General features: G+C 38.9%; 1 protein-coding gene across 1 annotated transcript; it reads left to right on the top strand.

The window, feature by feature from the left end:
- The first annotated feature begins 531 nt into the window (after nt 1-531).
- On the top strand, nt 532-12609 carry pithd1 (PITH (C-terminal proteasome-interacting domain of thioredoxin-like) domain containing 1). The gene is made up of 6 exons (XM_079829675.1): nt 532-915; nt 2149-2192; nt 2340-2417; nt 10555-10659; nt 10748-10856; nt 12159-12609. The coding sequence occupies exons 1-6, from the start codon at nt 715-717 to the stop codon at nt 12258-12260; spliced, it is 639 nt and encodes a 212-aa protein (XP_079685801.1). The 5' UTR covers nt 532-714; the 3' UTR covers nt 12261-12609.
- The last annotated feature ends 832 nt before the right edge of the window (nt 12610-13441 follow it).

Here is a 13441-nt window from a genome sequence, read left to right as displayed (position 1 = left end):
TTGGTGTCTACAGTAACCCTAAATGGACAAACTGCTCTAAAGAGCGCTAGTCACTCTCTAATCTCTCTCCCGACGACATTTTTGTCCTGTGTTGGCCACCGTAGCTTCTCTATGTGCTTCGAAAGGGAGGGGTCAGCTAAAATTCACACACTGCACCTTTAATATCATTTTCCACTGAATTGTTTTGATTATGATCCTGTAAGTAACCTTTCACTCTATCCTTTCACTTAAACGTTTATCCCAAATCTGTATGACTTTCTTTCATCAGTGGAACACAAAAGATGCTAGCGGCTAATCTTTTTTCCCTATACAAAATAAAGTAAAATGAGGGGCTGTCTTTCTGCCAAAACATTTCATTTTTGAAGTCGTAGCGGTTTAGATCAGCTTTTGAGTAAGTAAATAATGACAATTTTCTAATTTATTTAATTTATTGGAACAGATTGTTTTGTTTTAGACCAGGACGCGCAGACGCAGAGCGACCAATGCGTCACAAGAACGCGACTCCAAACTCCGCTCCTCATTGGTTCCCTTGCTTTTTAAGGTCCAATCACATTCCACCCTTCGTGTTTGCGTGTTGTCTACTTTGCCACTTCTACCACCTGTGTGTAACTGTACGACTTTAGCTTATGTCACAGAAGCCGCTCGAGCTCTCGAATATCTCTCTCCTTTGAGCATAGTTGTGAGGGTTTTGGCACTTTTTCCGTTGTTCACACCATGTCTGGGCACGGTCACGGCCACGGCGGCGGACACGGTCACGGCTGCTGTGAATGCGAGCACGAGCCAGCGGAGCGAGGAGTGGAATATGAGCTGTACAGACGCATTGATATCGAGAAGCTTCAGTGTTTGAATGAGAGCCGAGACGGAGACGGTAAACTGGTCTTCAAGCCTTGGGATCAACGCACTGACAAGACGAAGGTTGGCAGATCTTTTGCAGATTTTGACAGCAAGTTTAAAGCCATATTTGTTCTATGTGTGTGTGTCTGTGTCTGTCTGCCTGTCTGTCTGTCTATCAATCTGTGTATCTATCTATATATTTATCTGTCTGTCTGTCCATCTGTGTATCTATCTATATATCTATCTGTCTGTCTGTCCATCTGTGTATCTATCTATCTATCTATCTATCTATCTGTCTGTCTGTCTGTCTGTCTGTCTGTCTGTCTGTCTGCCTGTCTGTCTGTCTATCAATCTGTGTATCTATCTATATATTTATCTGTCTGTCTGTCCATCTGTGTATCTATCTATATATCTATCTGTCTGTCTGTCCATCTGTGTATCTATCTATCTATCTATCTATCTATCTATCTATCTATCTATCTATCTATCTATCTGTCTGTCTGTCTGTCTGTCTGTCTGTCTGTCTGTCTGTCTGTCTGTCTGTCTGTCTGTCTGTCTGTCTGTCTATCCATCTGTGTATCTATCTATCTGTCTGTCTGTCTGTCTGTCCATCTGTGTGTCTGTCTGTCTGTCTGTCTGTCCATCTGTGTATCTATCTATCTGTCTGTCTGTCTGTCCATCTGTGTATCTATCTGTCTGTCTGTCTGTCCATCTGTGTATCTATCTATCTATCTATCTGTCTGTCTGTCTGTCTGTCTGTCTGTCTGTCTGTCTATCCATCTGTGTATCTGTCTATCTGTGTATCTCTGTCTGTCTATCTCTCTCTCCATCTCTCTCTCCATCTCTCTCTCCATCTCTCTCTCCATCTCTCTCTCCATCTCTCTCTCCATCTCTCTCTCCATCTCTCTCTCCATCTCTCTCTCCATCTCTCTCTCCATCTCTCTCTCTCTCCATCTCTCTCTCTCTCCATCTCTCTCTCTCTCCATCTCTCTCTCTATCTCTCTCTATCTCTCTCTCCATCTCTCTCTCTATCTCTCTCTCTATCTATCTCTCTCCATCTCTCTCTATCTCTCTCTCTCTCTCTATCTCTCTCTATCTCTCTCTCTCTCTCTATCTATCTGTGTGTATATGAATGTGTGTATGTATTTGAGGAATTGAGACTTGTATACTAAAATGAAGAATTATATTTAAATGTTTATTTTACTTAATGCGAGCTCTTCTGACTAAAAGAATAGAGAATTAAATGCACTGGCTGTTTTATTATCTGATTGCTCTTCTGTTTGTTCTAATGTATATCTCCCATTTTATTTTCAGTTTGTTGAAAGTGATGCTGACGAGGAGCTTCTGTTCAATATACCGTAAGAGTTATATCACAACAGCATTCATCCTCTTGTACTCGTTTCTGTTTTGATCCTATTCATGTTCTGTTTAATACAATTTGCCTGGGTAAGAAATGCTTTGCCAGCAGATGTGGATGTAGTTAATGCGCGTGGTTAAATCTGCAGGTTTACAGGTAGCGTGAAGCTGAAAGGGATCATTATTGCTGGAGAAGATGATGAGTCACACCCCGCTGAAATGAGACTGTGAGTTTGCTCTCACTGTGAAATGAGACCTCTTGCTCCCTCACATGTGGATAATGCAACTACAGTTTACATTAATGAGTGTTGCAACTTGCTGAGCATTTTTTTTAAAGGGGTCATAGAATGGTACATGCACTTTTACAAGTTGATTATACGGAAATGTGTGTTGGCAGTGCCTGTACACAACCATCCTATAATGATAAAAATACATCCAGTGTTTTTTTTTAATCTCCTTATATATTTTCCCCTGTCTCAAATCGAGCCGTCTGATCGTGTGACGTTACACGGTTACGCCCCTCCTAAGATTGTTGATTGACAGCAGCGTTTCAACACAGACCCGCCCTGAGCGAGCTGTCATCAGTCCGCCATTGTTGATACGCTGGAGCAGAATGGCGTCTAAGCGATTGTGGTGTTGTGTTGTTGGGTGTAATAACGAACACAGCAGTCATTTTGATGTTCCTAAATCCGAACCGCTGAAGACCCAGTGGCTGCTGAGTTTTGTTTTAGAAGGGAATATTCCCCCCGATCAACGTCAATGTTAGCGCGAATCATTTCTCAGCAGACTGCTTTATAAACGAGCGTCAGTATAAAGCAGGTTTTGCTAATAAGCTGCTCTTGAAAAAAGGATCGTGTTCCTACTGCACCTCAGGAAGATGTGAGAGTAATGTTTTATTAACCTTTATATTAATCTTTGCAAATCGCTTGCACGCTTCACGATGAATGAGGCTAAAGTTTACAGGGTAAGTTACATTACAGCATGCTTTCTGTGTATGACGTTCTCAATATAATTCATAATCCCACGTTTATAATGAACAACGCGTTATGTTTGTTATTACAAACTGTGTACTCGGGTGATAAAGTTAACGTGGTAACACTACACTAAGCTTACTTTTGTACATGGTTTATAACGGTGCCTGTTACTGATTAAGAAATAATGTAAAAAAAAATCTTATAACATCAATCTGTCAATGAACTAACACATCAGTAAACACATAGCAACTACACTACTCTGCCAGTACAAAGATAGATCAAAGTGACATGACGTTAACCAACCATTCAGAAACGTCCTGTTCGAACTTCGATGGGTTCGTCATCTGTTCCTGGTCCGACTCCGGTTCAAAATGATAAGGTTGCTTAGATGCGTCCTCAGAGACTCCCGTTGCCATTATTTCTCGAAAATATACCCTCAAATGTTGTCAAGGCAACACTCCACGTGTGTTGTGGTGTTGTGTCGGGTCGAACCGAACTCCCCACAGAGCAGAGGGGGCGGGGTGAGCAGAGCTCATTATCATTTAAAGTCACATACACTGAAATGACTTGCTGAAAACTGAGCTGGTTTTGACCAGGTAAAATGAGTGTTTTCTTACAATACTAATGAGAATTTTTAATTAAAGTATATTACAAACTTTTCATTTAGACACTAAAGAATCATATTAACTTGTACAAAAATGTCATTCTATGACCCCTTTAAGGAATATTAACATGGGCAGTTGCAACACTACATTTTAGAAACTGTAAAATACACCCCTGGGCACAAAATGGCTAAACACAAAGCTTTTAATTGTCTTAAGATTTTTGGAATAAAATATCCAAAAACCACTAGAACAATGTTATATATTTAGTTGACTTGTGTACTTACATTATCTCAAATGTTTCCAAGAATGTTTAAAGGAACACACCGACTTTTTGGACTTTAGCTTATTCACTGAATCCCCCAGAGTTAGATAAGTCCATACATACCATTCTCATCTCCGTGTGTGCCATAACTCTCTCTGACGCACTCACCGCTAGCCTAGCTTAGCACAAAGACTGGAGGTAAACGGCTCCAGCTAGCCTAGCTTAGCACAAAGACTGGAGGTAAATGGCTCCAGCTAGCCTAGCTTAGCACAAAGACTGGAGGTAAACGGCTCCAGCTAGCCTAGCTTAGCACAAAGACTGGAGGTAAACGGCTCCAGCTAGCCTAGCTTAGCACAAAGACTGGAGGTAAATGGCTCCAGCTAGCCTAGCTTAGCACAAAGACTGGAGGTAAACGGCTCCAGCTAGCCTACTGCTCAATAAGTGACAAAATAACGCCAATATTTTCCTATTTACATGTTGTGATGTGTATAGTTACCTCGTATACTAACTGTGCGTTCACACCGCCGCCCTGCCATCGACGCTGTAGAAAGATTTGTGGACGCGCTGCCGCTCTGATGCAGATCGAATGCTTGGTCTTTTTTAAAATTGTATTTAAAGCGGCTGCAAAGCAAACAATCATGTTGATCGGCATTTGTGCAGACTGACCACAGGTAGGGTATAACCGTATAAGATAACCTCATGAAATAATTTAAATGTAAAAGTAAAAAAAACTATTAAAGCCATTTGTGTGGTGTGGGTTTTGTGTTCATGGTTAAGTGCTAGTCTAATTTCAACATGCAGTTTATAGGAGTCTTTAATTAACATTAATTTGTGTACAGCCTACATTACAATAACTGACTCCTGGGTGAAGTGCAGCATTAATGCAATTGGTCAAATCGGTGTTGTTTTGAGGAAATTAATTGTATTCCCGCTGAAAAACAAGCGTTCTGGAGCTAAAATGTTGCCTATAAATAATGCTGCGCGCCTTCTTATCAAACCCGCCACAGCAACGATCAACCTCTCCTCCATTTTTTGCTTGGGAACTAATGTGGTCAGAACAAAAGTTTACAGCACTGCGTTCTCTTGAATCATCTCAAGCGGTGCACTTCTACATTCCCATTGGTTGCCGCCGAACCGCGTCATAGCTCATTACCATAAAGTTGACCTGATTTCAACTCTCCTCAACGGCCAAATCGTCCAAGACTCGCTGCACCACTCTCGCCGCCGGGCTTCCATTGAAAATGAATGACTTCCGGCCACTTTGAGAACGCACAGTAAGACCAACGGAAAATGAAAAGTTGTGATTTTATAGACTAGTATGGCTAGGAACTATTCTCTTCCTGTGTAATAATCAAGGAACTTTGTGCCGTCCCATGGGTGCAGCGGTGCAATGATATTACACAGCGCCTAAAAATAGTCCCAAGCATGCTCTCTGTGAAAGCAGTTTTTCACGTTGGTTATGTTGACGGAAGTTAGCCTATTTTCAGGTGCTGCGTAATATCAGGGATAGTTCCTAGCCATATCAGTCTAGAAAATCACAACTTTTAATTTTCCTTCGGTCTTGGTCCACGATGTAACTACACACATCACAACAAGTAAACAGGAAAATGTTGGCGTTATTTTGTCACTTATTGAGCAGTAGGCTAGCTGGAGCCATTTACCTCCAGTCTTTGTGCTAAGCTAGGCTAGCGGTGGGTGCGTCAGACAGAGTTATGGCACACACGGAGATGAGAATGGTATGTATGGACTTCTCTAACTCTGGGGGATTCAGTGAATAAGCTAAAGTCCCAAAAAGTCGGCATGTTCCTTTAAATCCAGAGAAAGAAGCAATTTCACCAGGACGCGGATCGTGTCTGTGCGTCGCTTATCAATGACATCATACCCGTGTTACCTTCGATTTCTGGTTTTAATTAGTAGAAACCATGGAAACACCAAATATGTTTTAATTAGGGCTGTCAAAAGATTAATCGCGATTAATCACCATCCAAAATAAAAGTTTGTGTTTACATAATGTGTATGTGTACTCTGTTAATTATTATTTAATTAATTATTAAATAAATACACACAAGCATGTATATATTTAAGAAAAAAATATTATTTTTATATATAAAACATTTATATTTATATATATTATAGATTATATAAATGTATATACAGTATATACATGCAAATATTTCTTAAATATATGCATGAATGTGCGTGTATTTATATATAAATAATAATTAACAGAGTACACACACATATATTATGTTAACACAAACTTTTATTTTGGATGCGATTAATCACGATTAATCTTTTGACAGCCCTAGTTTTAATATGATGTGTTTATTAGACAGGAGAGCAACTGTTTGGATTTTTCATGGCCAGAAAACTAATCATTGTTATGTAGCTCAACACTGTTAGTCTTATTGTTTATATCTCGTTTTCTTGATTTACTGTGAGTACCATGTTTTACCGTCCCTAACATCGATCTAGCTCACTGCAGTATGAACAAGTGTCTCATTCGCTGCAGAGTGAACGCACAGAGTAGCATTATAACAACTTTCAACACATTCAAATGTATCTAATATGATAAACAGCACTGCGTTCCCCCACATACGCATGAGCGGGAGAAGCGGAAGCGCTCGACTGAGGCAGAATAAAAGCTTCGTGAAATCAAGGCGTCATCAAGCTACACCTTTGTTTTGAATAAGTGACTTCTAGTGGCAAAAAATTACATATTGTGGCTTTAACCACAAAATATTGGTCAGAAAATTAGCCAAAATTAAGCTAATGCACTTCTTAAAAAGCTAAAATCAAAGGCAGAATGAAGTGTTTGGCAGAATTTGGCAAGTTGTGTGTGAGTGATGACTCGCAATGAAACATGAGTTGCATGGTGATGCTCCAGAGCAGCGTCCTTGAAAATCTGCTGAGAAATATAATAATAATAAGTGAAGCATGAAGTGTGCAGGGAGCCTTTTTCAGCTGCTGGCATTGGTGAGCTACTTCACTATAACAAGACATTTAATGCTTTGGAGTACAGAAGAATATTGCAGAATGTCTTGCTTCCCACAAATGACAAGTTGTTATGAAAAGAGGAACAAGATGGTATTTATCAACGAGGCAATGCTTCAGGAAGTGGCTTGAGAACATGTTTTGGCCCGGTCAGAGTCCAGATTTGAACCCTATAGTGAATATTTGGTCTCACATTAAACTAATTAAAGGGTTAGTTCACCCAAAAATGAAAATTCTGTCATTAATTACTTACCCTCGTACTTACTTACACCCGTAAGACCTCCGTTCATCTTTGGAACAGAAATGAAGATATTTTAGTTGAAATCTGATGGCTCTGAAAGGCCTCCATTGGCACAATGCACGGTTCACTCTCAAGACCCTTAAAAGGCACTAAAGACGTCGTTACAAAGTCCATCTCACTACAGTGGTTCTAAAATAACTTTATGAATCGGCGAGAATAGTTTTTGTGCGCAAAAAACCCTAAATAACGACTTACTTAGTGATGACGATTTCAAAACAAGGCATCATGAAGCTTCGAAGCGTTATGAGTCAGTGAGTCGAATGAGCAGTTTGAATCGCCAGATTTCAGCAGTTTGGCGGTTTGACACACGATCCGAATCATGATTCGACTCACTGACTCATAACGCTTCGAAGCTTCATGATACCTTGTTTTGAAATCGTCATCACTATATAAGTCGTTATTTAGGGTTTTTTTGCGCACAAAAACTATTCTCGCCGATTCATAAAGTTATTGTAGAACCACTGTAGTGAGATGGACTTTGTAACGACGTCTTTAGTACCTTTTAAGGGTCTTGAGAGTGTGAAGTACATTGTGCCAATGGAGGCCTTTCAGAGCCATCAGATTTACACTAAAATATCTTCATTTCTGTTCTGAAGATGAACGGAGGTCTGAAAACGGGGTGTCGAACGACATGAGGGTAAGTAATTAATGACAGAATTTTCATTTTTGGGTGAACTAACCCTTTAAAGAAATTTTTCAACTACTCATGAACAGTTTGAAGCCATTAACATTGAGTGGATCAACACTGACTCTCCTTCCTGTAAAAAGCTGTCTGCAAGTTCACCCACACAGCTTAAAGGGTCACTTTAGTGATTTAACATGAAGCTTTGTATCAGTAGAAACCCGGTAGTTTATTTGAATTATGGTGCTCCCCCCTCATATCCCCCTGAGACGAGAGAATTATGCATTTTATTTCTGGAAACAATCTTCTGATTACGCAAATATCGTCATTTAGTGTCATCGGAGGATTTTTTTGGCCAGAGGCTAGAGACTACAGCCAGTAGAAGGAGCTGTTCTGCATGTCATCAACCCGCCCATAGGGGAGAGATCTCACTCACAGAATGTAAATGCGCTCGGCTCGACCTCGGGCATTCATAACGGAGAGGTGCAGAGAAAAGTGAATGTTTCAATTAATTCCTATGAAAGTTTAGCTAGGGATGCACCGGTTGACCGGCCAAAAACCGGAACCGGTTTTCTTTGTATTTTTCTGCCGATTTTTCCGGAAGTGCGCCCGCGTGCACATACGCCTATATTGCAATCATTCGCAAACATGTCACTTGTGTGTTACAAACGGGAACTGGAGAACTGAGGGAAGAGACGAGATCCGCTGAAGGGAATGAAGAGCCGCTTTCCTGCGCAAGCTGAAATTGCGCGAGCCTACCTCTCCGCGCCTGCACAAGCGCAGATAGTGAGCGTTTGTTCAGCTCAGCTTCTCACGTGTTGGATCGGATGAGAACGAAACAGACTAACTTGTGACAAAGCCGAAATACTTCTTTTTGTAGCCTAAAGAACATGCATGCACTTTTGAAATGAAATACTATCAGTTCTGTAGCCTATAGGATGAACATTTTTATTTGGTAACACTTTAGAATAATGGTCATTAGTTAATATTAGTTTACTACATTAGTTAACATTAACTAATAATGAACTGCACTTATAAAGCGTTTATTAATCTTTGTTAATGTTAATTTCAACATTTACTAATGCATTATTAAAATCTTGTTAACATTAGCTAATGCACTGTGATGTTTATATTAACTAACGTTAACAAAGATGAACAAATACAGTAACAAATGTACTGCTCATGGTTAGTTCATGTTAGTTAATACATTAACTGATGTTAACTAATGACCATTATTCTAAAGTGTTACCTTTTATTTTACCTTAAAATTACATTGACTTAATTTGATTTAAAAAGCACCTGCTGTAGCATCTTAGTTTTTTTCGTTGCACTAAACATTATTTGATTTAACATTTTGGAACAATTATATACTTTGGTTTTATTTAATTTGACTGGTAAAGACTTTTTTTCTTTACACTGAATTTAAAAACAAATGCTGATTTAAGTAACATCTTTGTTTGGATTGCAGAATATGCAGTTGTTGCCTTTAATTTCACCTTTCAGCCTTTTAATTTCCAATTCAATTTCCTGTTAATTTCAGATTGAGGACTTGTTTTCATTAGCCAAAAGCCAATTTAGCCTGTTAAATACCAAATAAACATCTTTTATTGTGCAAAAAAAAAAAACATCGGAAATCGGTATCGGAATCGGCCAGTTTTCTTGAAAAAAATCGGTATCGGAATCGGCCATGTAAAATCATGATCGGTGCATCACTAAGTTTAGCTTCCATATGCGATCTGAAAACGCGCCAGAGATGTAACCAGTAGCCGTGGCTTTGGGAGTGGCCTTGTTGGGCAGCAAAGCAAGTGCATTCTGGGAGTTGTTGTCTTTCATCCACATAGAAGGCACCAACTTCAAAAATAATTTCACATTTCTACTACATAAATGACCCAGTTTAAATACACATTCATCTTCCCAGCGCTGAAGTGCCCCTTTAAAGGGGAAGGCTAGTCCATGTTACTTTAACTACAGTATCTGTGCAATTCTTGCTCATTTCATTACCAGTAAATTGTGATTTTAAGACTATTAAAAGGCTTTTTTTTTGCCCAGGGGTGTAGTTTTGGGTCTATTTAACAGATTTAAATAATGATAATAAAGTGCAAAAAGTGGTGACATGGATTTTAAGGTGACATGTTTACATGTACTTACTATAGTAATATCAGTAAACGATGCATAATTACAAGTAACAAACCCTAACTGCAAATCTATGAGTACATTAATGAATTAATTAATATTACTCCGTACTTATTTGAGTAAATACAATGTAACTAGGTCCCCTTAAAATAACGGGTTACACTTCAAGGTGTCCGACTGTCCGTGTTACAGTGTAAAAAGTAATATTAATTAACTACATGTACTTACTATAAGGTTAGAGATTGGTTGAGAGTTAGTTGCATGTAATTATGCATAATTTACTGTCATTACTATGAAAAGCACATGTAACAAGGACACTGTAAAATAAATGTTTCTTATAGTAGATATTCCTTACAGTGTCTGTTGCATCCTAAAAACACACCCAGCTGAAATGAGCTCCGACTTCTTGCAGTATCGATAATGCAACTACAATTTACCTGACTGTGTGTTGCAACTGGATGCTTTTTGAGCAGGTACAAGAACATCCCCCAAATGTCATTTGATGATACGAGCAGAGAGCCAGAGCAAGCCTTTCGTCTAAACAGGGATCCGCATGCTGAGCTTGAGTATCCAACCAAGTAAGCAATTTTAAGTATGTTACCATGCACTTTAATTATACCTCCTGTGCTACAAATATATGTTGACCACTCCCAACATTTTCTATAGGATTGCGAGATTCTCCAACGTGGAGCACTTATCTATCCACATCTCTCGAAACTTTGGTGGAGAATCCACTCGTGTGTATTACATTGGTCTGCGGGGAGAGTTCGCACAGGTCAGTACTGGATAAAACAAATAACACCAGTTCAATCATCACTATTCTTAAAGAGCACCTATCATGGAATTTTGAAATTTACCTTTCATGTAGTGTGTAACCTAGATCTAAGTGAACAAAAACATCCTGCAGAGTTTGAAATATGACAGTGCACCGTATATATAGTTATTTTCTTTCAAAAGTAAGAGTCGACTCGGAGTCATTTTTAAGAATCGTTAGAAGACCGAAGCTTTTTCTCTGACTAGATGACGTCAACTTGTCAAGTTATTTGAATACGATACGCCCACTTATTGCGCTCCAAGACGCCAGTGAAAACTAGAAAATATCATGGCGACGAGACGCTGTGTTCTGAAGTGCGACTCAAAAGCAAACTTTTTTCATCTGCCCAAGAATGAGCATTTGAAGACTAAGTGGCTTGAAGACAAACCATACATCGTCGCGATTGAGTGTTTATTAGTCGTCAAATGTCTCTATTTGCATGTTTCGCGATCTCAGGAAGCTTTTATTATGGACTTCTATTATGGCACATGGTATCTTCTTCGTCTGTCTGTACCATATATGGACTACATGTGCACAGAGCGCCCTCCGGCTGCCAGGATGAATTGAAAACAACACATAAGAGTCTCCATCGCTCATGAATAGGCTACATCTGCGCATTTTGAGGAAGTGTTGAATAAAAAATACTCCTCTGTTTAGAAATTTGACACAGACATATGAGAATCTATCAATATGTCTCCTCATCTGCACACTTTTGAACTAAAAGCCCTGAGGGATGTTGATTTGTCGCGAGTCTTCGTGAGGAGAATAGAGGAGTTTTTTTATGAATGAGATCAGCTGAGGCTCATATTACAATCAAACGGTACAGACGCGGTTTTCATATTCATAACTCCTGACACATATTAACAAATTACTGTCACTATAAGACTTTGATGGGCGTTCCTTTTCCAAAAATATCTGCACAGACTATACCAATGACAACTGACTGGGTCATCGGACCAATCACCACAGATTAGCGTCACGTAAAGGCGGGGTTTTGAAAAGTGAATCACTAAAGGAATCATTTGAGAATCGCTGTCAAAACAGGTAAAAATAAATGCATATTATAAGAAAACTAAAGTCTTTTTTATCATTGCATGCATGCAAAACTGTTGTTGGGGACTTCTAAAACAATATTTGGAACATTTTAAATGCCATAATAGGTGCTCTTTAACTAATGCACCATATTCTTACAATGTCACACCTTGAAATGGAAAATAGGATCATAAAATCCTTCATCTGGTATCTTTTTCCTCCCTCTTACAGGCTCACAGACATGAGGTGACAATCTGCAACTATGAAGCAGCAGCCAATCCCGCAGATCACAAAGTGAAGAGCATTACGCCACAGACGCACTTCATATCATGACAAACGGAGGAAAGGGAATCTCATGCGTGCTGTGTGAAACTATAAACGTGTGCGTTTGATAATGGCCAGATGAACTGATGTGTTTAACAGGGATTCATTCATTCACGAGGGTTTGTTCGTCTGCTAATGTGCCAATAAACATTAAGATAAGCATAATTACTGAATGTATGCTTATGTCAAATAAACTCTGCGCACTTCAAATAATAGAACAGATGAGCCATGCAAGAAGTCTAGTGGAAAGCTTATGTTCTCAGTTTGGTTTTGCAATATCGTATTCATCCATTTAATATTTTCTGCTTTATTGCTTTGGGTGAAATGTGAGATTAAAAACGTGTTTTAATCAAATCCTTAAAGTGTTTAATATCGATGGATTCCTGCAGTTTGTTTAACCCCTTAACTGTCACCGTCCGGCTTTTTTTGTATCATATATTTTCGTAATTATTATAAATTGGGTATCATTTGAAAGCTTACGAACTCGAAATTCATCCTGTGAAAACCGTTTTGAAATCAGACGTTGCGTTACCATGGAAACGGTTCTCTAAATTCTTCTAGCGGGCTCCTCCCCTAGTGGGCGGTGTCATGTTTCGTATTACAAAAGGTATTTTAACTACTTTATGATCAAAATCTTGACAAAACACATATCGTCAGAAAGGTCTTGAGTCTCAAGGTTGCATACTTGGTGACTGTTTTGTGATGGAAGTGATATTTGGACAGAAATTTACAGGAAAATGCATCAAAAAAACAATCAATGGAAGTTGAATGACACCCGGTGGCTATTTTTGGTACAGCGCCTAAACAAAATCTCATGGGGACTTAAATTTTTGTGACATCAACTTCAAATTTGAAACACAACTTGGTTAGACATATGGCTTTGATTTGATAGTAATTTTAGAGTAACATTTTTTTTGTAAAATATATATATATTATATAAAATAAAATATTTAGTACAGTGTTTTTCATTTACAGTCAATTTAAACTTCCATTGCTTTCACTTCAGCAATAATCTGCCGAGTATCTTCTTTAAAACAAGACCAAACTTAGGTCTATATTCCAAAGCATTCTTGAATTACAGCCCTTTAAGTTTGGATAGTGCATTTTCATGACTATTCTCAAAAAGGGGGGTGACAGTTAAGAGGTTAAAAAACTAATTTCCACCACTTTTGGCATTTCATAATACCACA

Source organism: Gobio gobio (genome assembly GCF_949357685.1).
Source record: "Gobio gobio genome assembly, chromosome: 11".
Classification (NCBI taxonomy): Eukaryota; Metazoa; Chordata; class Actinopteri; order Cypriniformes; family Gobionidae; genus Gobio; species Gobio gobio.
The sequence above is the reverse complement of the archived record's forward strand: the minus strand, read 5'-3'. Positions and strand labels throughout refer to the sequence as shown.